This window comes from Sminthopsis crassicaudata, chromosome 2, assembly GCF_048593235.1.
Source record: "Sminthopsis crassicaudata isolate SCR6 chromosome 2, ASM4859323v1, whole genome shotgun sequence".
NCBI classification, from domain to species: Eukaryota; Metazoa; Chordata; class Mammalia; order Dasyuromorphia; family Dasyuridae; genus Sminthopsis; species Sminthopsis crassicaudata.
In genome coordinates, this window is record NC_133618.1 from 430,178,443 (window position 1) to 430,205,565 (window position 27,123).

At 35.9% G+C, this 27,123-nt stretch overlaps 1 protein-coding gene across 7 annotated transcripts in view; it reads left to right on the plus strand.

Annotated features, from left to right (window-relative positions):
• Positions 1-27,123, plus strand: part of JAKMIP2 (janus kinase and microtubule interacting protein 2) — a 237,338-nt gene that overhangs the window by 144,295 nt on the left and 65,920 nt on the right. For all 7 annotated transcript variants that reach the window (XM_074292119.1, XM_074292118.1, XM_074292117.1 and 4 more), the window contains 4 exons: positions 9,940-10,149; positions 11,374-11,472; positions 16,037-16,183; positions 17,453-17,593. In XM_074292119.1, coding sequence (XP_074148220.1) covers positions 9,940-10,149; positions 11,374-11,472; positions 16,037-16,183; positions 17,453-17,593 — 597 coding nt within the window. The remainder of the gene's footprint in view (positions 1-9,939; positions 10,150-11,373; positions 11,473-16,036; positions 16,184-17,452; positions 17,594-27,123) is intronic.

A 27,123-nucleotide genomic window follows, 5' to 3' on the forward strand; every position in this document is an offset into this window, starting at 1 on the left:
TATAGTAAGTCACTACTTTTCTCAGGGCCTCAGTTTTCTGATCTGAAAAATGTGGATAGTATCCATTTGTTATTACTAATTACAGGATACTTATATTTTTGTTACTAGCTCAAAATGCTGCTGCAATAGCATGAAGCTTTATGTGTTACCTTAAAATACTGTAGAATTTGTAGCTATTAAAGTAGCTGTCTCTTTCCAAATCATTTTGTCTTTGTGAGCTATTAGAGTTGTATTAAGAGTCATTGCTGTGACTTTCCAAATGCCACTGGAAATGTCCTAAGTAGTTTTTCCTGGTCAGCTGTCCAGGAACTCACACTTAAAAGCAGAATCCAAAAATACATGAGCTCAAATCATTTAAAAATAGAAACTGCTTTCCCCAAAGAACGTTTCCAAGGTAGGGGGCCATATTGAAAGGAAAAGAATCCATCTGGTAGTGTATTTTCTAGACTTAGCTATATTCCTAAAGAGATGCTCCCTCCTGCTAATTTAATTCACCAAGAAGACATATGTGGTTTGCTTACCCTTATTTGACAGTAGAGCCAATGGATGCACCCTCTGGTGACTTTGATCAACAGTTTAAAAAGAAGCTCTTTAAGATTGCAGTACTAGAATGTTTTATGTGAAACCTCAAATTAAAGTAAAATCAAAATTTCCCTAAGTCATTCAAATTTATGGTCTTCCCAACATTTCCAAAGAAACCATTGGAAATCCTATTCCATAAATGACATTTATAGGTTTTAAATGAGGAATTTCCAAGATCTATAATCAAGACAGTAATTAGTTGTTCTATTAGATTTAAATTTTAAATCTCTAAAGTCACTATTATGAATTTCCTTTCCTAATGTCCTCTTGGAGGATACCATGGCATTGAGGTGATGCTGGCGTCTCCATTGCAGCAGAATGTTCACTGTGGCAGGCCCTAAAAGGGCTGGAATGTTTACCAGGATAGGTTCAGTGGCAGACCACAAGTCTTTCATCTGAAGATTAGACCTGCTAAGTGCAGAGAAGCTACTTTCCAGAAATGAGGACCCAACTTTTTTTTTTTAATTTTGGCCACAACCAAGAATGAAAGGGAGTTGACCAAGGTCATATATTAATTTAATAGGCAGTTAGGTGGCACAGTGGTTAGAGCACCAGGCCTGAAGTCAGGGAGACTAATCTTCATGAAATGAAATCCAGTCTCAGACCTTCACTAGCTGTGTGATTCTCAGCATGTCATTCAGTTCCTCGTCTGTAAAATGATCTGGAGAAGAAATGGCAAACCACTCCTTAATGAGAAAATCCCATATGGAACTGGGATCTATATTGTTTTGAGGGATCACAAGGGCAAGTGAAACTGTAGCTGTAATAAGTCATGAAATAAGTATAATTACCATGGAGCCAATCAGCATTTTTTTGGTGACCCAAACATGTCTGACCCTATTGTGTTCTGATACAAATCACAATTATTGAAATTTTTTAAAATTTATTTTTGTTGTATATTTCTTAGTGTGGTGGAAAGAATAGTGGATTTGGAGTTAGAAGCCTTGGTTTGAACCTTAGCTTTGCTACTTTTCTACTAATATTAACTGGGGCAATTCCATTCCCTCTCTGGTTACAATTTCTTCATATGGAAAAAAAAAACAGAGTTTGATCAAATGATATGAATTTTTTTCTAATTATTCCATTCATGGTTCCATTTGATACAATTGCTAACATTCCCAGAGCCTCAAAGGCGTGTGGATAACATGGACTTGACCCTTGGCCTTGACATTAGTTGATAGAAAGGAATCTAAGACCATGAACTCTGAAAGTGTCAGAAAAGAGGAAAAAGGGAGGAAGCAATGTCCCATAGATTACCATTTAGACCTTTCTCAAGGTCAGATCCACAAGTGGATTCTAGTCATTGATTTTCTACTTAAAGCATTTCTTTTTGCTGACTTCCTTCCACTACCTTATGACACAGATAGAATGGATATTCTAGCTTCCTTTTATAATGGAAATTGTTCCCTCATCAGGACTTATTTTTAATCAAAAGCAGAGGATTTTTTTTTTCATGATCCCTATAGACAAGCCCTATAGGCCTATAGAAGTCAGTTTGTATCTGTCTGCCCCACTCTCCCCATTCTATGGTTCACCAACCCACATATGGGATGTTGCCCACTTTACTCCTCTCTCATATATGATTTCACATTTAGAGCAAGAAAAGATCTTAGAAGCCATTTAATCTAATCCCTAAAATTATTTTTACATTTGTATAAATGATAAACCTCAAAATATTAACCCTCCTTTCCCTCTGGTATTTGAATATGAAGAGAGAGAAAGGTATTAAGACCCTAACAATGGAATTTTCAGGCACCAGCCAGTGGGCAGGGGATAGTCTTGGGGAATCAGGGACCTTCCTAGCACTTCTGACAAAATCCTGAGGAATTAGAATTCCACCAGAGTAATACATGTCAGAAAACATGGTATAGTAGAAAATGAACTGACTTTGGTTGCAGAAGAACAAAATTCTAATCCTGGCTCTGCCATTTATTAGTTCTGGGATCATGATGTCACCCCACTGGAGTCCCTGCATTTCTTGGTATTTAGAATAGGGGATCATAATATCTGCCCTACCTAGGGCTATGTGAGGATCAATAGAAATAATGGACTTATGGGGCAGCTAGATAGCACAGTGGATAGAGCACTGGTCCTGAAATCAGGAGGATCTGATTTCAAATCGGACCTCAGACACTTAATACTTTCTAGCTGTGTGACACTGGGCAAATCACTTAATCCCAATTGCTTAAGCAAAAAAAAAAAATGGATCTTATTTTTAAAGTTCTACAGAATTTTAAAGTATGATACAGTACACAGAGAATGTTGGGTGTGAAATCAGAAAACTTAATTGCATTGTAGAGTGGAAAGAATGCAGCCTTTGTAGCCACAGGACCTAGGTTCAAATCCTACCTTTGGTATTCACTATCTTTTTTTACATTGAGTAAGTCAGTGAATTTCTCTAACCATCATTTTCCTCATCTATAAAATGAAAGGGTTGGATTAGACTTCTGAGGATCTTTTCAGTTTTAGACCCTGGTCATGTCTTATGGTCCTCATTTGTATGATGAAGGAGTTGGATGAAAATTGTTAACATCATAATCATCATATCATAATCTAGGTGATTCAGCTGATAGAATACTAGACTTCTAGTCAGGATGATGAGTTCAAATGTCACCATAGATACCTACCAGCTCTGTCATTTAACTTCTTTTTGTCTCAGTTTCTTCATTTATTTATAAAATGTTCATTATAACAGCACCTATTTTCAGTGCTGTTATGATAATAAAATGATAAAATTGTAAAGCACTTAGAAAAGTGCCTGGCTCCTAGTGAGTACTCTCTTTTTGATAGATAGATAGACAAGCAGACATATATATGTATGCATATATCCATATTAACTATTATCATCAGTAATAAATAATAGCAATTAATTATCTTTAGTCAAAAATTCAAAACTATAAAATTTAAACAGAAACTTGAAATACCTATTTTGAAAGAATGAAGGTTTTTTAAATTTGTTAGAGTTTACAGTCAAATATTACTCAAACTAAAAAAGCTTTAGAGATGACATATTATGATCTTATTTTACAGAGGAGAAAACTGAGACCTAGAGAAAAATTTAAGATCATAAGATCATAGATTACAAGTTATAAAGGACTCAAAGGTCATCATTTGAACCCCCAATTTTACAAATGAGGAAACTGAGGCACAGAGCTATTAAATGATTTGTTCAAGGTCCTTACAAGTAGTAAACATGAGAAGCTGAATTTCAGCCCAAGTTGTCTGACTCAACGGTCAGTCCTCTCTATACTACCACAAACACCTGCACAATAGAAGTGATTTGTTTATGGTCAAATAGCTAGTAAAAGAGAGAGAGAGAGCTGAGATTATAACCTCAATCTCCTAACTCCAAGTCCATAACCAATGTCATTAACCTACATATGTTTTGCAATACTCATAACTGATGAAGTTGGGGAGAAGGAGAGTAAGAACACATATTTCCTCTCTAATTATCCACTATCTGATTGGTTCTCAGATTGTCCTTCAATGGGCATTAGTAAAATACTTTCTGTATTAAGAAATACAGCAGAATTGTTTTACCTGATTGTTAACTGTGTAGATTATAGTGATACATATTTAAATATAAAGTAACAAGGACCTTGGAAAACTGTAAATGAAACTACAAGTCACCATTCTGCCAAATAAATGGGTAATTCAAATAAGAGCAACATTGGCTTTTTTAGTTTCTAGTGCCCACGTATCACCTGGGAGTTAATGATACATTGAAGAATATACATTATTTTAAGTCAATGGGGCAGCATTAATGTATCACCCAGGCACCAAATCTTGCCCCACTGGTCTTCAAGCATGAGACCACCTCCCAAACATATACATTTCGTTTCAATAAAATAAATATTTTAAACTTACTACTTGTGTTATATTGGATAAGTTACTTAACATTTTTACCTCGCCTTGGTTTCTTTATCTGTTAAATGAAAACAATGAAATCAATAAACCTTACTTTCCCCTCCAGTTCTAAGTCTATGATCTTACAATAACATCATGCACTAGGCCTTGAATTTGGCTCTGAAGGAAATACAAACATGAAAAATGATACAAATCCCGACTTCATGGAATTTATCACCTAATAGTGGATATATGAATTATTCACAAACAAATGTAATTCAAGTCAGAATGTAATCATAGGAAAGGAGAGAGCCAACAAAATAATCTGAGAAAATCAGAAAAGAAAGAAAACGCTTTTGTCTGGGAAAGATCATAGAAAACTTCATGGAGAGTATCAACTCCATTCCCAATAGAATGCAATCTTTTGAAGAGCAGAGATTCTTTTAAAGTGTGATATACATATATATATATATGTATATATATATATATATATACATATATATATATAAAATACATTGTATTATGTATTGCATACACACATATATATGTTTATGTGTATATATAGACATATAGACACATATATATATATATACATATATGTGTGTGTATATATCTCTACTACCTAGCATAGTTTCTGTTTTATTAGGCACTCGAAAAAAATGTGTTAACTTGAATAAGTAGAATGGAGGAAGGAGCATTGAGGTTAAACCTTTAAGGAGAAGGAATTCAATAGGCAGACTATGGAGAGAGTATCTTCCTGTTGTTGTTATTGTTCAGTCTTGTCCAACTCTTCATGCCCCCATTTAGGATTTTGTTGGCAAAGATACTGGAATGTTTACCCTTTCCTTTTCCAGATCATTTTACAGATGAGGAAACTCAGGTAAATAGGGTTAAGTGACATGAGTAAGATGATACAACCATAAAGTGTCCGACCCTGAATTTGAACTCAGGATGGTGAGCCTTTCTGACTCCAGAACCACTACTCTAACCAACACCTGCCTGATCAAGTATTTTCTAGGTCTCTGCAAATGCATGGAAGCAGTAGAAATTGGAATGAGACTGGAAATGAAGAGTTTAATTTAGCTGGAAAAGAGAATCTGTGAAGGGGAGAGTGTGTAATGCCAGTCAGACTAAGAAACTGGAGTTTAATGATGTCATTTCCAGTTTTATCCTATGATCAACTAGAAGAGTTTAGTCTTATGCCTGACCATAACATAGTCCTGTAAAATTTGCAAACTGCTTTATATAATCTATCTCACTTAATCTGCACATCTATGTGAGATTAATAGCGCATGTTATCCCTTATTATAGATGACAGAGTAGGATAGTGGACAGTGACCTGGCCTCTGAGTCAGGAAGACCCATTCCAAAGGACAAGAGGAACTGTAGAAGGTTTTGAGCAGGAGAGTGATAATTGTCAGAGCTGTGCATCAGGAACATTCTTTTGGCAGCTCTCTGAAAGATGGATTGAAGAAAAAATCAAAAAGGTTGGTCAATAGGCTATTTTTAATAGTCCCCACCAGAGGTAATGAGGACCTTAAAAATGAAGTAGCAGCAATTAAGGGACAGATAAAAGTAACTTGGACTCAGACATAGAAATTAATATAGAAAAGGCATAATAATATTGCTGTGGTTCATATCTAGAAAATAATGGAACACATTAAATTTTATTTAATGACAATAGCAGTGTGATATGATAAGAAGAACCCTGGATCTAATTCCAAATAATCATGGTTTGGAGTGACATCTCTACTACTATACTTGTGAACTGGAGCAAGTTATGTTAATCCTTCCTGGATTCAGTTTCCTCACAGTTCTCAAAGCATCTTAAGATATAGGGGACATCTCACACAAAAATAACCTTCTGACACCCCAGTCTATTAAAATAGGAAAAGCAAAAAGTTGTAATTAGAGCATTTGGGCCTAAATACTGCCTTGGTCACTTACTACCTGTGTTCCCTTGGATAAGCCATTTCCATTAGCTATTAGTAAGTAAACTTCTCTGTAAAATGAGACCCCCGGCCTAGGATTCCTTCCTTTTCTAAATCCGTGATCCTAAACTGCTGCCATAAATCAATGAACAATCCTGTTGTCTTGGACCACTCTATTCCTTATCACACTAACTCTAATCTGATTTTGTGGCACTAATGCTAAGGTTGTTGCTAAGTGTTGGTTCTTCTGGGACATGGGTAAGGAAAACAGACTGTGTTGGTTTTTTTTTTTTTTTTTTTGTGTGTGTGTGTGTGTGTGTGTGGTGAAGTCATATGAGGTCACCTTGGCTTAAAAATGTGACTCTAAAAGATCAGGAGATCATTATATACTTCAACAACAATACTGTATGATGATCAATTCTGATAGATGTGGCTTTCTTCAACAATGAGATGAACCAAATCAGTTACAATAGAGCAGTAATTAACTGAACCAGCTATACCTAGCGAAAGAACTCTGGGAAATGAGTGTGAACCACTACAAAGCATTTCCACTCCCTCTAATTTTGTCCACCTGCATTTTTTTATTTCCTTCACAGGTTAATTGCACATTACTTCAAAGTTTGATTCTTCTTGTGCAGCAAAATAATTGTATGGATATGTACACATATATTGTATTTAACATATACAACATATATTGGTCTACCTGCCATCTGAAGGAGGGGGTGGGGGAAGGAGGGGAAAAGTTGGAACAGAAGGTTTTGCAAGGGTCAATGATGAAAAATTACCCATGCATATATCTTGTAAATAAAAAGCTATAATAAAATGTTTTCAAAAATCAAAAAAAAAAAAAAAGAATGTGACTAATCAATCTATTCCTTCTTTAGTTCTAATAACATTTCTACAGTGCTTTAAACTTTATATTGCATTTTTCTTTTTCTTTTTTTAAAAGCTTGTTTTGCATACATATTTATACAATTATCTTGCTGCACAAGAAAAAAATCAGCTCAAAAAGGAAAAACAAATTAGAAAGAAAATAAAATGAAGCAAACAACAACAAAAAGAGTGAGAATGCTATGTTGTGATCCACACTCAGGTCCCCCCAGCCTCTCTCTGGGTGCAGATGGCTCTCTTCATCAGAAAACCATTGGAACTAGCCTCAATCATCTCATTGTTGGAAGAGTTACGTTCATCAGAATTGATCATCAAATAATTTTATTACATTGTGTTTTTCTTATGACAGTATAAGGATGTTGTGAATATAAAGATTTTTTAAAATCTGAATCTGTGATTTCATCATGGAAAGAAATTCCCAGTGAGGAAATGCTTTCTATCAATGGAGATTTACCCCTTCTCCCTTGGGAGTGGCCAAGGACAGAGAAGCAAATGGCTTTCCCACTCCTAAAGTTAACATGTTTTAGAAGTTGAACTTAAACCCAAATCTTTCTTGAGGCAGGCTCTTTAAACATAATATTGATGCTATAAAATATATAATACTGACACTCAAATAATTATTGCTATCTGTTTGACCAGTGAAAAAAAAATGAGGTTCAAAGAGATAAGATGGTCTGGCCACAGACACATAGAAAGAAGAGAAACCAATACTTATTGAGCATCTGTTATAGTGCAGGTGCTGTGATCAGCACTTTACAAAAATTACCTCATTTCCCACTCATAACATTCCCAGGAGGAAATGTTATTATTATGACCATTTTATAGTTTGAAGACACTGAGACAAATAGTAGTTAAATGACTTGTCCAGGGGGCAGTTAGATATCTTTGGTTAGAGAACCAACCCTGAAGCCAAGAGGACCTAAATTCAAATCCAACGTCAGACACATAACACTTCACACTTTCTAGCAGTGTGATCCTAGGCAAATCATTTAATCCTGTTTGCCTTAGTTTCCTCATCTGTAAATGAGTTAGAGAAGGAAATGGCAAACCTCTTCAGTAGCTTTGCCAAGAAAACTGTAAAAGGAGCCATAAAGAATTGAACATAAGTGTAATGACTGAACAACAACAAAATGACATACCAGTAAAATCACAGGATCACTTTTTTAAAAAAAGAAAAAAATTTAAGTGAGTAAATAGGCAGACAGGTCAAGAGACTTACTCAATAACCAAAAACTGACAGGACTGGAATTCCAGCCCAAATTCCAGTCTTTCTATTTGTACTACAGCTTTCCCCTAATGTCCTGGTTTTATTACAGCTAAATATGTCATTCTTCTCTTCATAATACACACATTTATATAAGAAAACATTACTTTCAACATACATTCAACTATCTGTATGAGCTTCCTTATTGTTGCTGTTTTTGAGTCCTTTTCCTACACCTAAAATGTACAATTCCTTCCTTCCTGAAATAGAATGTGCAGTTAGAGTCAGAAGACCTACTTTTCTCACTTAATATATTTTTACGGTACTCAGTAACTCACTTTGCCTTTCCTTGACCTTCATTTACTTAAGAAATGAGATAATCTTTGTTTTATAATGATAGCTTTTTATTTTTCAAAATACATGCAGAAATAAATTTCAATATTCATCCTTATAAAACCTTGTGTTCCAAATGTTTCTCCCTCCCTATCCACCTCCCCCATCCCCTAGATAGCAAGTAATACAATATGTTTAATATGTGCAGCTCTTCCAAACATATTTCCACAGTTTTCATGCTGCACAAGAAAAATCAGATCAAAAAAGGAAAAAAAATGAGAAAGAAAAAAAGCAAACAAACAACAACTCCCACACAAAGGTGAATCCACATTCAATCTCCACGGTCTTCTCTCTGGATGCAGATCTCTCTCCATCACAAATTTATTAGAATTGGCCTGAATAATCTCATTGTTGAAAAGAGCCAAGTCCATCATAGTTGATCATCACATAATCTTCTTGTAGCTGTTTACAATGTTCTCTTGATATGAAATAATATTTGTGAAGCACAGCACAGAATCTGCTACATAGTTGGTGCTTAATAAATGCTTGTTCCCTTCCTTTATCATACAGACAACGTGTGTTACAGAAATAATTCTGAATTTAGAATCATTAGATATGGACTCAAGTCCCAAGTTTGCCACTTCCATTGTGAGCTTGGGACAACTCCTAATTGGTTTTGCAAGTATTGGGTACATTCTCCTCTCTGGGCCAGTTTAACTATAAAACTATAGTTTTAACTATAAAATTCAGCATGTTGACCTATTGATATGCAATTACATATTAAGTTCCTAATCCTTTCACATGAATGATGAATGTTATTCGTTAAATTCTCCATATTAGTCAATAGCAAAAGGATTGTAATCAAGAAAAATAGGTTACTTTCTCATTGATGATGCCCTTGTAATTTTTATCACATTGGAGGGAAGCATAATGTAGTGGAAGTGGTTGGATCTAGAAGCACATGTCCTTAGTTTGTCTCTTAGTTTCTGTGACTCTGATATTTACGTCTGTATGATCTTAAGCACATTTTCTTGTTTCTCAGTGCCTTAGTTTACCCTTTATAAAATACGATGGTTACAATAGAGTATCCCCAAGCACTCTTCTAGTCATCTTGTGACTCTGTGACTTTAACTTGTTTCTTCTTTCGTTCAGATGGATGAAATTAAGGCCAAGGATAGGATCATCTTTTCCCTGGAAAAAGAATTGGAGACTCAGACAGGCTACGTCCAGAAGCTCCAGCTGCAAAAGGAGGCTTTGGATGAGCAGCTCTTCCTGGTGAAGGAAGCTGAGTGCAACATGAGCAGCCCCAAACGAGAAATTCCAGGAAGAGCTGGAGACGGCTCTGACCACTGTGGTAGCCCTGTAAGTCTGGGCCCAGGGACATGGACTCTGGTGCCATTTTCTATTTGTTCTATCCAACTTTATAATTGGTCTGTTAGGCTTTCCCCTACCCCACCCCCTTCAGTTCACCTCAGAGAAAATCAATCCTACTTCCCCCTACTAAAACCACTAGCATCCAGATAATGGGGGTTTCTAAACTCCAAACAATAGTCTGGTTGGCATCCCATTAGTATGCCCCAGGAGACTCACAAATTTCTCTTCCTATCTCCTATAGCTGTGGTTTTAGCCCCAGCATACCTGCCTGGCTTCCAACATGTGGTCAGAATCAGAAGTTAGAGGAAAAAGACTTTGCCTCCAGCCAAGACTGGTAATTTTCCCCTGTGGGAGCAGTCAGAATGGTGATTGGTCAAAAGACTTATAATCTACAGGGTCAACATTTATCATCTATTGTTGATTCCAAAAAGAGCCATTAGTGGATTGAAACCTTTGGAACGACTGACTAAAAGCTTCTAGTCCAATTTAACTACCCACTAAATTCCCTCAATGTCTATCATTAGTAGAGAAATCAGTTTTAGGACTGCCATGATGGAAATGAGTATATATATTTGTTTTATTTTTATATGAGATCTGCCAACTCATCTTACAAATTATTTAATTCCTGGAATACATTGAATAGCTTAAATGAAAGTTTTTTTTTATTTTGTTATTTTTAATATTTCAACTTGAGTTCCACTCTAAGGCCTCACAGTAGTGTGGAAGTAACCTTGAGGTCTCAAGGTTATGGCAATGGAGCACAAATTCAGGCAGATTTTAACCAAGATGAAAAAGTTCCTAGGAGTCTACATGTCTGACATCTGAGGACCAGCCTAGTTAAGCTGAAGGAGTTTCATCACCAAGTTAATCATAGGGTAAGAAATTTGGGGGTCACAATCACTCCCAAAGACTGTCTACCAAGCTGCAGAGAGGTTGTAATCTGCACCAATGGGAGGAGTGCCTCTTATTTAAATTGTCCTACTAGCTTCCCCTTTCCTAAGAGACATCGTAGGAAATTTATTCTCTCAAATACTAACTCTGGCCTTGATTGAATGGGAGAATGATGGGAAAGATGGAGGAAAGATCTTTCCTTTTTCTTCCCTGATCAAAAAAATGTGTTGTTATCATTCTTTCAAGCTGTGTAGAAAAATTACCAAAGATTTTATTTTCCTGAAGACTGATGAAAACTATTTTATTTCATTCTGTTTACAGGATTTACGAAGAAACCAGAAGAGAATTGCTGAGTTGAATGCCACCATTAGGAAACTAGAAGATAGAAATACATTACTTGGAGATGAAAGAAACGAATTGGTGTGTATTCAATCACTTTTGTTTCTTTCGTGGGCTCAGATGGCTTAGGTTAGCTTGAATAGTGAAAGAACAGATTACAATTACTTGCCTCCTTTCAAAGAGTCAGTGTTCATAATAGTCATCTAGGCATGGAAGCTAGGTAGATTGAACATTAGGTCTGGGGACAGCAAGAGCTGAATTCAAATCTAGTCTCAGATACTTCCTGACTGTGAGACCCAATCCCGGGCAAGTCACTTAATCCTGTTTACCTCAGTTTCCTAATCTGTAAGATGAGCTAGATAATAAATGACAGATCACTCCAGTATATGTGGCAATAAAACCCCAAATAGGATCATCGAGTCATACATGATTGAAATGACTAAACAATAACAACAAAACAGAGATAATTACAAAAATCTATCTTGCAGGACTGTTGTGAGGATTAAATGAGCTATTTGTAAAGTTGTTAGCACAGTGCCTAGTGTATATTGAGTTACATAAATTCTTTGTTCCCTTCCATTAAGGAGAAAAAAAGTTTTGTATCATCCTCTCACAAGATGTATTCTAATATAGTATAGCCTTATTATGTTAGGAATAGGACCCTAGACTCTCAAAAATTGTACCTGTGGAAAACAAGCTCTGAGATGTACCACTGGGAGACTAGGTGATATAGCTGGACAATAGACTTGGAGGCAGGAAGACCTGACCCCACATCCTGCTCCAAATGATTACTAGCTGTGTGATCTTAAATAATCCCTTCTCAGTCTCTATTTTTTAATCTGTAAAATTGGGATAATAATAGATAGCATCTATTTCACAGGATTGTTGTGACAAAAATATTTAATATGCATAGGGTTTGTAAACAGCAAAGTTTACATATTTTATTTAAAATAAATGATAGATCTTATTATTATTACTATCAAGCTAGAGAGGTCTTCAGTTTGACAGGTTATATGCCTGCATTCTAGGAACTAGCCAACTAGGGTTAGAAGTTGATGACCTCAAGGTGTCTCAGTGGGTAGAACACTAGCCCTGGAATCAGGAGGACCTGAGTTCAAAGATACCTAACTGTGTGAGCCTAGGCAAGTCACTTACACCTGATTGCCTCAAAAAAGAAAGAAAGACTAGAAGTATCACTACCAAATAAAGAACTTTTCAGTCCTAGTAGCTTATTAAACCCTATAAGGAAACTAGATGACACAAAGGATGGAGCACTGGACTTTGAATCAGAAAGAATTAAGTTCAAATACTGCTTCCAAAACTCATTAGCTCAGTGATCCTAGAGAGATCATCACCTAGAGAAGTCAACCAAAGCTTATTCATTTGAAAAGTAAGGAGTGTATTCAATAATTTCCAAGATCCCTTCTATCTATAAATCTATTATCTTCTGATAAATTTAGATGTGGAATTTTTGTGATATACATGAAGAAAGGGAATATCTATGCTAATAAAAGCTACTGTATGTCAAGTATTCCTTTAAATATCTGGTATCTCTTTTTGCAATGCCCTGTGACCTCAATCAAATTTATTCATGCTATCCAAATTATATGTTTGTCATTTTAGAGGAAGATCCATTCATAAATTGGGGGCACTCTAAAGTGTAAATTGATAAAGTTCACTGAATTGAGCCTCAGAATCCATCTAGTCGAATCTATTTTTGAACATGAATCCCATTGCCTTTGTCTCAAGACTTGTGATGAAGAAGATCTTATCTCCCTGAAGTGACCCATTCATTTTTGGACAACTTTAATTATGAGTAATATTCTCCTCTCTCCCTTATATCAAGTTAAAATCATTTTTTCTAGTTCTGCCCTCACTCTGGGGCTAAGAAAAATAAATCTAATCTCTTTCCTGTTTGAAAGTTCTTTAAATATTTATTAATAGATCTCATATCATCCTAAATATTTTCTACAATAACATTCCCAATTTCTTCCATAAATCCTTATATGGTATGGTCTTCAGAGCTCTCGCTTTCCTGGGTCCCCTCCTTTATATATGTTTCAGCTTTTCCTTTCTAATGTGAGGCAGAGACCTGAAAAGGATTTTCCAATGTGTTCTTACTAAATCAGAGTACAGTGAGAACTCCACCCACCTCTTGCCTTCTGAATATTGTGCCTGTCTTAATTCAGTCAGGAATAGTATCTGCCAAATCAGCTGCTATGTCAGAATTAATTCTTCTTAAACTCTAAGTTCCCCAAAGCATCTTTTCTCATGAACTTTTCTCTAGCTATGTGGGCCCATTTGTACTTGGAAAGTTGATTACTTTTTAAAAATCCAAATGTAGGTCTTACACTGATAATTGTTAAATGAATGTCATCACATGGAATTCATCCCATTGAAATAGTCTTGATGCTTGATCCTTTTATCCACTAAGGTGTGTTCTCCCTCCTGGTTTTATACATTTGATAATCATGCCATCTGCACCAAGATGGATAAAAATAATAAACATCACAAAAGCAAGGGCAGGTCCCTGGATGCTCCCTTACTCCACATATCCAATCCAAGTTCTATATATTCTACCTCCTTTACATCTCTAGTGTTGGTGCCTTTCTTCTCACACAGGTAAAATTCTAGTTCAGATTCTAATCAGTCCTGGTCTTAATTGCTGCAATGCTATTCTGCCTCCTGCCTCATGCCTCTTTTTCCTCTGATCCATCTTCCACATGGCTGCAGAAATTTTCCTACTCACAAGTCTGATTATTTTATTCCTTCCTTACTAAATTTCTAAGGCTTCTTATTGTATCTGGGATAAAGTATCAATTCCTCTGTTTGAAATTTGAAATGCAAGGTCAGAAAAGAAGGGAGAAGATAGGTGTCAAGGGTTTCAAATTTCAAACAGGAGTTGATACTTTATCCCAGATACGATAAGAAGCCTTAGATAATAGTGGCTGAGTTTATAAAGGGGCTTTAAAGCCAGAGAATTTTAAATTTGATCCTAGACACAGTAGGGAGCCACAGGAGTTTATTCAGAAGGAGAATTACATGATCAGACTCAACTTTTAGGAAAATTATTTTGGCAGCTGAGTAAAAAACATATTAGGGAGAGGAGAAATTTGAGACAATAAGACCAACCAGAAGGCTATTGTAAAAGTCTAGCAATGAGCTTATTGAGAGGAGTTTGTATCCAGGGCAGTGACTTTATAAATGGAGATATAGCAAATACACTAAAGATATTGTTAAAATAGAAATGTCAGTACTCAACAATAGATTGGATGTTAGGATGTGAGAAAGGAAAGCCAAGGAGTGACAGTGAGGTTATGAGTAATGGAGAAGATACTAAATACCCTTAATAATAGGATGTAAGTTTCTTGAAGTCAGGGATAGTTTCATTTTTGTCTTTGTGTATCCAACACTAGCACATCTGGACCCAAAGTAGGCACTTAAGAAATGCTTATTAATTGATTACCAACATCTGTAAGAAAAAAAAAAAAGAGTGTGTGTATGTGTGTGTGAGAGAAACAGAGGTTAAAGCCACTATCAGATTTTTTAAAAGAACTGAGAGTATTTAGCCTAGAGAAAGAAAACTAGTGATACTCATTATTGCTTATCTTTGAGTATTTTCAGGATCTTTGAGTACTTTCAGAATCATCATGTCAAAGAGGAATCAGATTTGTTCTGCTTGCTTAATCCTGGAGGGTAGGACCAAGAGCATTGGTTTTAAGCTGAACATAATTAGATTTATGTTCAATAGAAGGAAAGGTGTTCTAACTATTCAAAACTCACTATATGTGGTGGTAAGCAAAACAGTGAAGATCTTAAAAAATAAAATGAATGAACTTCTTTCAAGGATGTCATAGAAAAGATTCCTGTCTAGGAATGAATTAAACCAAATTACCAATGAAATTCCTTACAATGATGAATTTATTTGTGTGTGTGTGTATGTGTGTGTATGAGAGAGAGAGAGAAGAAAAAAGAGAGAGAGAGAAAGAAAAAAAGAAGCAGACAGAAACAGAGAAAGACAGAGACTGAGACAAAACTAGAAACAAATGGAAAAAAGAGATACAAGAGCAGTGGGAGACAAAAAGAGAAAGAGACAGACAGGGACAAAGAGACAGAGCGAGATAAAAAGACTGAGATTGAGATGGAGATAAACAGAGACAAAGAAGACAGAATCAGAGAGACAAAAGCAGGGACAGGCAGAGACAGGGGCAGAGGAAACAATCAGAAAGACAGAAGAAGAGAAAGAAATAGAGAAAAAGAAAGTGTGTGTATGTGTGTTTGTGTGCTCTCACATGCGCACATGTGCACATTATACATGTGAATTTGTATGCATAGATAGGTGAAAAATGGGGAGAAGCCAGAATGGATTTTTCATTTCTCAGGAGATGAGCTTTAATTTATTCTTTGAAGAATCCACAGGACTTAAATGGAGGGAAGAAAAGAGAAAGGACTTGTCAAATAGGAGAAATATCATCCTCAAAGATCTGCATATAAGAATAAACATATCATGTTTTAAGGACAATTAACCTAGATAAGACCAGGAATTGTTTGTCTGTTCTTTTGTTTGTTTTATTTTGTTTTTTGTTTTTACTTTTCAGTTGGGAGTAGAGTTGAGAGTAACCTCTTTGCTTATTTCTTTTCACAGTTAAAACGTGTACGAGAAACTGAAAAACAGTGTAAGCCTCTCCTGGAAAGGAACAAGTGCCTCACCAAGAGAAATGATGAGCTGATGCTGTCTCTTCAGCGAATGGAAGAAAAGCTAAAAGCTGTCACCAAGGAGAATTCTGAAATGGTTCGTGTCACCAAAAATGTGGAACAGCACATTTTTTTTTTAGTATAATGCCAGGGAAGTGACACTAAATTTCTGGAGAACAAAGCTCTACTGCTTATAATGCTTGTGCTACTCCCTTTCCCTGAGCTTTCGTTTCCACATCTGTAAGATGGGAATAACAATTACTGCACAACTTACCTCACAGAAGAGGTGGGAAGAAGGGAAAGTGATTTATAAGAATCAGAATGCTCATCATTCATAGTCATGTTAGTCATAGTTACTATATTAAATAGTAATAATGTTATTCCACAGTGTAGGCTCATTGGTCAAAGCAGAAAAATGAGCTCATTTTCTTCAAGTCTGATTTCTTCTACAGCTAAGAACCAAAAAGATTGCTGCAAATAATGAATCACTTGAAATTGTCACACACATTTGAACTTGCACTTTTAGAATTTATAATTATGAAAATATGGTACTTGGCTCCAATACAGTGGAAATATGTGGTATATAATTAAATGATGTGACCATTCAGAGAAGTCATTGTACACACTAAACAGGACCTGGCTATAATATAAGCTAGCACAAGAGATTATTCACTTGGCTATCATGGCCTTTCTAAATGTTTAGAGATATAAGAATGTTTACAGGAAACTCAGAATATCTCCCTGTGAGTCATGGGCAAATATCAAAGCCAATAGTACTTCCCGAACAAGGCTTTAGGTAAGCCCCTTATCCAGCTGTGCACAGCTTTCTAGGAATTATGCTGCCATGCAGTTGAAAGACATAATAGCCCTTTGGGCACCATGCTATCATACTATCAAGATGCAACATACATAAAGACCATCACATAAAATTCAGTAGAACCCAAGACGAATACATAGTCTTACAGGCCAACAAAGATTATAGCTATACAAATAACTATACATGTACTGGTTTGCATTTTCTATAGTAGATGAAATATAGTGAGGAGGGTCTGTTAGGATTGATCTTCAAACCTAGGAGAATCTATATTCTCCATAAATTTTCTTTTCAAAAGTCTCCCATTTCAGTAAGGATGAGATGTTCCTCTCTCCAAGATAGGGGATTATAGATATATGTTGCATAGTATTAGCTCACATCAGTCTGTAAGTTGTTTTTGCTTAAATGTTTTCCTTGTTAGAGTGGAAGGTTTGTTGGGCAGGTGGGGGAGGTGTCTAAGAGAAAATAACTTTGGTGTAAAAAGAAAAGGAAAAAATTTCAAATATATATTTCTCTTTTTCAACCTTATTTATGTTGTAATTTTTAACTTAGAGGGATAAAATGACATCACATCCTCCCTTGAAGAAGTTAAAGTCTCTGAATGACCTTGACCAAGCTAATGAAGAACAGGAGACAGAATTTTTAAAACTTCAAGTCATTGAGCAGCAAAATATTATTGATGAATTAACTAGGGTAAGTTATAATCACACCTTACATATGATTGATCAGGGACCACCTTTTATAAGAAACTTTGTTCCTCCTCCCTCAAACTACTTGATCAGTATTTTGTTGTCAGCAAAATCTGTACATATTGTTTTTTTCCAATAGAAAATAAATTCTCTGAGGACAGGAACTGTTTCATTTTTAAGTTTGTATCAACAGCATCTTGACCTCAATAAATTCTTATTTAATAGGAAATGAAATCAATCCCAAGATAGGCCTAGTGCCCTGGCACAAAGACCAGGGATCATACATTAGCTTATTAAGCTTCAAAATGGCATACAGTGATTTCTGCTATTAGGCACAAGCTTGTCAAGTTTCCTCAAACCACCAGACTCATTCTATCACTCAAACAAAAAGTACTTACTAAATACCTGCTTTAAGATAATTTGTGTAATAATAAGAGTATTGGATTTGGGAATGGAGAGGCCAGGATTGAGATCTTGATTCTGATACTTTGAAATGCATTATTAAAACTATAGACAAGTCACTGAAACTAATTGTGCCTCAGCCCCTCATTTATCAATCAGATATCAAAAAGATTTGTACTTTCTAATTATTATTGTAAGGAAAATTTTAGGTACTATACAAATGAAAATTGTTATCCTGTCATGAGCAAGAAAACCACAAAGGTTTAAAAGAACCTTAGAGATTTATCTATTCTGGTACCTCATTGTATAGATGTTGGAACAGAAAACTAGAGAATCTTAAAAGCTTGTTTAAAGTTACTTGGGAAAGTAAAGAGTTCCTAGACTCATAATATTCTTAGAGTAATTTCATAACCTAGAAGCATACTCAAGTATACATACTCTAGTAACCTAGAGCATACTAAAAGAATTCAATTTCAAAAATAGATTAACTCATACCATGCATGTCTTATATTTTCAAAGTACTATCATGGGGATTGATAGGTAGTTATGATCATCTCCATTTTAAAATGAATAAATTAAAGTTCAAAGAGCATAATTTAGACATTAACTCTGTATGATCATTGGCCTTTGTGTCAGAAGGTATTGGTTTATCTTATGGGAAGCTTTGGTTGGGGTATCATTAATGCAGACTGCTTGTTGTTCCCAGTGGGAGTCATATACTTTACAGACATGATAGCAAAATGAAGATCTGATAGGTCCCAATTCCATTGGATTTCCTATTATACTATCCATTTAGGATATTGAGGTGTGGAGCTATTTCCTTTCTGCCTTTTAAAATTCAGCACCCAACCCAATTTGTTTAGACAAATGTTTGTTGAATGAAAAAGAATTGATCATTTGCAATGGTGGATTTATTTTAAAAACAGGTAAATTCTTGAAATCTAGAGAACTCCTTTGTAGTACAGGAGAATTCAAACGAACCAGAACCACACAGAGAAAGAAGTTAACAAAACTTTATTACTTCTTATAAGGGGAGGAAGAGAACAGAAACCAATGGGGAAAGTCTTGATATGTTGCCTCCATTGCCTATAGTGTACAGACAGCACAGTGGAGATAGTCACTTCAAATATGCACTACACAATGGGATCAACAGTCCAGTAGAAAGCCCAGAGACCATCGGATACCAGATTTATATGGAGTTTGAGATACATAATCTATTTATCAGATACTGCTCAATCATCTATAGGGGAATATAATAGGATAGTTGGGACCAATAAAATGAGGTAATTTTCCAAATTTCCAAAGGATTGAAGTATTAAGGGCAGGGAAATTAATTTTAACTGTTTCATAGAACAAGAGAATGGAAGAGGGAGTAATGCTGTATAATACATAGTCTCTAGGTCAAACATAAATCCTAAGAATAATGGGGACACACATTCTTGATGGTAGAGTAGTTTGGGACCTATAAGCCAAGTTGTTATATAATAAATCAAATCTTGTGAGATTCCTCCCACCTCACCCTAGAGTGACTGAAAAAATCCAGTATTCATCCCAAAGTTTGCTTGGCACAGAGCAGGTAACCCAGGAGGACCTGTAGAATCTTAAGTCTTCTTAGATTCAATGGAAGAATTTTTACAAATTGCACCTTCTGAAACTGAAGCTCAGTGAGGTTTAGTGACTTTTCCATATCTATAAGGTCATCTTTAGGCTCAGTTTCAGGAAAAGAGGGTTCCAAGATATCTTTAGAGAGATTGACATATCTACTTGGTCAATCTGCTCAGAACTTGTTTCAGCACTTGTTGATTTTGATCTTCCTTGCAAATTTCTTAGCATTCTAAGGATGCCTCAGGAGGTTTTAGATAACTTAAGTGATACATATATCCTTTTTCACATTCTGTATTTCTATGGGCTAGTCTGTTCCGAAACTAGATTCAAGAGATGCGGAAGAAAATGCTGAACCCCAGGTATGTGAGTGAATATAATAGCAAAAATGCTAATATAAATAGACCTATCATTAATCATTCTGCAATGAAATACTCTTGACTTCCGGCCAAGATGGTGGCGTGGAGGCAGACAGCTGCTTGAGCTCCTCGTTTTCTCTCAGAACTTACTTCATGACAAGCCTCTGACTTAATGCTTGACCCAGAAAGAAATCCACAGATGATCACCAAGAGAAGACATCCTTGAAAGTCGCCAGAAAAGGTCTGTGTTTCCTGGGGGAGGGTCAATCAGACTGGGCGCAGACTGAGGGCAGACAGCCAGAGCAAGACAGGCAGCTCACACAGCTCAGACCAGAGGGGGAGGGGTGTGATCTCTGCCGTTTCTGTGAAAGGGCTTTTGCCCCAGTGTGGATGCTCCGTCTTGGCAGCAAGCCAGGAGCAGCAGAGAGGGTGTAAACACCGGAGGTGAAGATTAAAACCCCAGAAAGCCAGCGTCTCTCAGAGCCCGGCCACCCCCAACCCCCACCTGGACTGACTCAGTGCGTTCTCGGAGCCTCAGAGCGCAGACTCAGTACAGTCATTGCTGTTCTGTTAGTGGCTCTCTGCTACCCCCAGTCTGTAGAGGAAGCCCATTAATACCATCCAGCCCCATCCCCCGCAAAACAGACCAATTGTTTCTCTTGTCAGTTTGTTTTCTTTGATTCCTACTCTGACAAAATGAACAAAAAATTCAAAAGGGCTCTAACCATTGACAGCTTCTGTGTGGAGAGGGAGCAGACTTCAAATGCTGAGGAGACTAGGAACAGACTGTCCCCAGATGTATCCCCTGGGAGGGATATAAGCTGCTCCTCAATACAAAAGAACCTCATAGAGGAAATCAAAAAGGCTCTCACAAGAGAGCTGGAAGAGAAATGGGAAAAGGAAAGGGAAGCTTGGCAAGAGAGCCTGGAGAAGTCATCCCATGCATACAAAGACAGAGTGGATAAAGAAATCAAATCATTGAGAAACAAGATTAGTGAGCTGGAAAAGGTAAACAACTCCAAGGAAAACAGGATTAGTGAGCTGGAAAAGGTAAACAACTCCAAGGAAAACAGGATGAGAGAGCTGGAAAAAGAAATCAGCTCTCTAAAAAATAAAATGGATAAAATGGAAAAAAATTCCATAGAAGATAAAAACTCAATTGGACAATTACAAAGAGATATAAAAAAAGTGAGTGAAGAAAATACATCATTGAAAATTAGACTGGAACAAGTAGAAATGAATGACTCAAGGAGAAACCAAGAGGGAGTCAAGCAAAACCAGAGAAATGAAACAATTGAAAAGACTGTCAAGTACCTTACCAGAAAGACAACAGACCTGGAAAACAGATCCAGGAGAGACAATTTGAGAATAATCGGACTCCCTGAAAAATGGGAGGAAAAAAAGAGCTTGGACACCATTTTCGAGGAAATTATCAAAGAGAACTGCCCAGACGTTTTGGAAACAGAGGGTAAAATAGACATTGAGAAAATTCATCGATCACCTACTGAAAGGGACCCTAAAATCAAAACGCCAAGAAATATAGTGGCCAAGTTCAAGAACCATCAGACAAAGGAAAAGATATTGGAAGCTGCTAGAAAAAAACAATTCAGATATGGAGGATCCACAATAAGGATAACCCAGGATCTAGCAGCGTCCACATTAAAAGAACGCAGGGCCTAGAACATGATATTCCGAAAGGCTAAGGAACTTGGTATGCAGCCAAGAATAACTTACCCAGCAAGAATGAGCATCGTTTTCCAGGGAAGAAGATGGACATTTAACAAAATAAATGAATTCCATCTATTTTTGATGAAAAAACCAGACCTACATAAAAGGTTTGATCTTCAAATACAGAACTCAAGAGATTTCTAAAAAGGTAAAAAGAAATCTTGAGAACTATACTTCTGGCAAAAAGATATGTAAAGAACATATGTACAATTTGTCTTAGAAACTAGAGGTGGAAAGGAGATTATATCATAAAAAAGTGTAAAGTGGTGGTACTACATCTCATGAAGAGGCAAAGGTAACCTATTATATCTGAGAGAAAGAAAGGAGGGAGATGAACATAGCGTGTATCAATAGACATATTCGATTTATGGTGAAACTTCTTCCACTTCATTGAAAAGTGAAAGGGAAGGAGTAAGCTAAGGGGAAGGGAATACAGTAATTTCGAGGAAAAGGGGTAAAATAAGGGGAGGATCTTTAAGGTGGGGGAGGGATCCTAAAAAGGGAGGGCTGTGAAAACCAAGTGGTGTTCACCAGTTTAATACTGGATAGGAGGGTAAGAGGGAAGGAAAGGGGAAAAGCATAAGCAGGGGTTAATAGGATGGCAAGCAATATAGAATTAGTCCTTCTAACCATAAATGTGAATGGGGCAAACTGCCTCATAAAGAGGAAGCAGTTAGCAGACTGGATTAAAAGTCAGAATCCTACTATATGTTGTTTACAGGAAACACACCTGAAACAGGGTGAGACATTCAAACTAAAAGTAAAAGGGTGGAGCAGAATCTATTATGCTTCAGGCAAAACCAAAAAAGCAGGAGTAGCCATCCTCATCTCAGATCAAGCAAAAACAAAAATTGATCTAATTAAAAGAGATAAGGAAGGGCATTATATCCTGCTAAAGGGAAGCATCAATAGTGAAGCAGTATCAATATTAAACATGTATGCACCAAGTGGTGCAGCATCTAAATTCTTAAAAGAGAAATTAAGAGAGCTGCAAGAGGAAATAGATAGCAAAACTATAATAGCGGGAGATCTCAACCTTGCACTCTCAGAATTAGATAAATCAAACCACAAAATAAATAAGAAAGAAGTCAAAGAGGTAAATAGAATACTAGAAAAGTTTGATATGATAGATCTTTGGCGAAAGCTAAATGGAGACAGAAAGGAATATACTTTCTTCTCAACAGTTCATGGAACCTATACAAAAATTGATCATATACTAGGGCATAAAAACCTCAAAATCAAATGCAGTAAGGCAGAGATAGTAAATGCATCCTTTTCAGACCATAATGCAATCAAAATAACATTTAATAAAAAGCCAGGGGAAAAGAGACCAAAAAATAATTGGAAACTAAATAATCTTATACTAAAGAATGATTGGGTAAAACAGCAAATCATAGACATAATTAATAACTTCACCCAAGAAAATGACAATAATGAGACATCATACCAAAATGTGTGGGATACAGCCGAAGCAGTAATAAGGGGAAGTTTTATATCTCTACAGGCCTACTTGCATAAAATAGAGAAAGAGAGGGCCAACGAATTGGGCTTACAACTAAAATTGCTAGAAAAGGAACAAATTAAAAACCCCCAGACAAACTCAAAACTTGAAATTCAAAAAATAAAAGGTGAGATTAATAAAATTGAAAGTAAAAAAACTATTGAATTAATTAATAAAACTAAGAGTTGGTTTTATGAAAAAACCAACAAAATAGACAAACCCTTAGTAAACCTGATTAAAAAAAGGAAAGAGAAAAAGCAAATTGATAGTCTTGAAAATGAAAAGGGTGAACTCACCACTAATGAAGAGGAAATTAGAACAATAGTTAGGAGCTACTTTGCTCAACTTTATGCCGATAAATTCGATAACTTAAATGAAATGGAAGAATACCTTCAAAAATATAGCTTGCCCAGATTAACAGAAGAAGTAAATAGTCTAAATAGTCCCATCTCAGAAAAAGAAATAGACCAAGCTATTAACCAACTTCCTAAGAAAAAGTCCCCAGGACCAGATGGATTTACAGGTGAATTCTACCAAATATTTAAAGAACAACTAACTCCAATGCTATGTAAACTATTTGAAAAAATAGGGATTGAAGGAGTCCTACCAAATTCCTTCTATGACACAGACATGGTACTGATACCTAAACCAGGTAGATCGAAAACTGAGAAAGAAAACTATAGACCAATTTCCTTAATGAATATTGATGCTAAAATCTTAAATAAGATATTAGCAAATAGACTTCAGAAAATCATCCCCAGGATAATACACTATGACCAAGTGGGATTTATACCAGGAATGCAGGGCTGGTTTAATATTAGGAAAACTATTAGTATAATTGACCATATTAATAATCAAATTAATAAAAACCATATGATCATCTCAATAGATGCAGAAAAGGCATTTGATAAAATCCAACATCCATTCCTACTAAAAACGCTTGAGAGTATAGGAATAAACGGACTATTCCTTAAAATAATAAGGAGCATATATTTAAAACCTTCAGTAAACATCATATGTAATGGTGATAAACTAGAACCTTTCCCTGTAAGATCAGGAGTGAAACAAGGTTGCCCACTATCACCATTACTATTCAATATAGTACTAGAAACTCTAGCCTTGGCAATAAGAGCCGAGAAAGAGATCCAAGGAATTAGAGTAGGAAATGAAGAAATCAAATTGTCACTTTTCGCAGATGACATGATGGTATACTTAGAGAACCCCAAAGACTCTGCTAAAAAGCTATTAGAAATAATTCAGAATTTTAGCAAAGTCGCAGGATACAAAATAAATCCACATAAATCCTCAGCATTTTTATACATTACCAACACAATCCAACAGCAAGAGATACAAAGAGAAATTCCATTCAAAATAACAGTCGATAGTATAAAATATTTGGGAATATATCTACCAAAGGAGAGTCAGGAATTATATGAGCAAAATTACAAAACACTTGCCACAAAAATAAAGTCAGATTTAAATAATTGGAAAGACATTCAGTGTTCTTGGATAGGCCGAGCGAATATAATAAAGATGACAATACTCCCCAAACTAATCTATTTATTTAGTGCTATACCAATCAGACTCCCAAGAAACTATTTTAATGACCTAGAAAAAATAACAACAAAATTCATATGGAAGAATAAAAGGTCGAGAATTGCAAGGGAACTAATGAAAAAAAAGTCAGAGGAAGGTGGTCTAAGTGTACCTGATTTAAAGCTATATTATAAAGCAACAGTCACCAAAACCATTTGGTATTGGCTAAGAAATAGACTAGTTGATCAGTGGCATAGGTTAGGTTGACAGGGTAAGATAGTGAATAAAAATAGCAATCTAATCTTTGACAAACCCAAAGATCCCAAATTTTGGGATAAGAATTCATTATTTGACAAAAACTGCTGGGAAAACTGGAAATTAGTATGGCAGAAACTAGGCATGGACCCACATTTAACAACACATACTAAGATTAGATCAAAATGGGTCCAAGATTTAGGCATAAAGAACGAAATCATAAATAAATTGGAGGAACATGGGATGGTTTACCTCTCAGACTTGTGGAGGAGGAAGGAGTTTGTGTCCAAGGGAGAACTAGAGACCATTATTGATCACAAAATAGAACATTTTGATTACACCAAATTAAAAAGTTTCTGCACAAACAAAACTAATGCAAACAAGATTAGAAGGGAAGTAACAAATTGGGAAAAAATTTTTACAGTTAAAGGTTCTGATAAAGGCCTCATCTCCAAAATATACAGAGAATTGACTTTAATTTATAAGAAATCAAGCCATTCTCCAATTGATAAATGGTCAAAGGATATGAACAGACAATTTTCAGATGATGAAATTAAAACTATTTCCACTCATATGAAAGAGTGTTCCAAATCACTATTGATCAGAGAAATGCAAATTAAGACAACTCTGAGGTATCATTACACACCTGTCAGATTGGCTAAGATGACAGGAACAAATAACGATGAATGTTGGAGGGGCTGTGGGAAAACTGGGACACTGATGCATTGTTGGTGGAGTTGTGAAAGAATCCAACCATTCTGGAGAGCAATTTGGAATTATGCCCAAAAAGTTATCAAAATGTGCATACCCTTTGACCCAGCCATACTACTACTGGGCTTATACCCCAAGGAACTACTAAAGAAGGGAATGGGACCTGTATGTGCCAAAATGTTTGTGGCAGCCCTTTTCATAGTGGCTAGAAGCTGGAAGATGAATGGATGTCCATCAATTGGAGAATGGTTGGGTAAACTATGGTATATGAATGTTATGGAATATTATTGTTGTATAAGAAATGACCAACAGGAGAAATATAGAGAGGCTTGGAGAGACTTACATCAACTGATGCTGAGTGAAACGAGCAGAACCAGAAGATCAGTATACACTTCAACAATGATACGAGGATGTATGCTGATGGAAGTGGATATCTTCAACATAGAGAAGAGCTAATCCAATTCCAATTGATTAATGATGGACAGAACCAGCTACATCCAGAAAAGGAACACTGGGAAATGAATGTAAACTGTTATTTTTACCTTCTGAATCCAATTCTTCCTGTGCAACAAAAAATTTGGTTCTACACACATATATTGTATCTAGAATATATTGTAATATATTTAACATATATAAGACTGCTTGCCATCTGGGGGAGGGGGTTGGGGGAGGAAGGGAAAAAATCTGAATAGAAGTAAGTGCAAGGGATAATGTTGTAAAAAATTACCCATGCATATGTACTGTCAAAAAAATGTTATAATTATAAAATAAAATAAAAATTAAAAAAAAAGTTAAATACTCTTGAGGTTCTTCATACACAATTACCTTTGAAATACAAAATACAAATAATGTAAAGTGGCATGTTCTAACCTACCCACATTTTTTGTCCCTCAGAACTAAGAGGTACATAGAATGAGACTGTTGGGATTTAGAGCAAGGAGATCAAATGAAGAATAAAATGGAGAAAAGAGGAAAGAGATAATTTCAATAACAAGGATTCTTAGAGATGCCCTCAGCTTCTTTCTCTCACTACTATCATAATAAATTCACAGAATTTCAGAAGTCTTAGGACATAAAACAGCTGGAATGAACTTAATAAGAAGGAAAAAAAAAAACATGGAATGTTAGCCATGGGAGAGTCCTTAGAACATATGGAATGTCAAAGATAGATGAGACTTTAGAACATAATATATTAATTGTCAGAGCTGTAAATGACCTAAACACACAAAATATCAGGCTAGGTAGAGACCCTATTGTAGCTAGGTAGCCCAGTAGTTAGAATATTGGGCTTAAAGGCAATAGGACCTGAGTTCAAATTTGACCACAGACACTTGCTAGCTATGTGACCCTTGGCAAATCATTTAATCATTTTGCCTCAAATTCCTCATCTGTAAAATGAGTTGGAAAAGAAAATAGCAAACTACTCCATCTTTTCCAAGA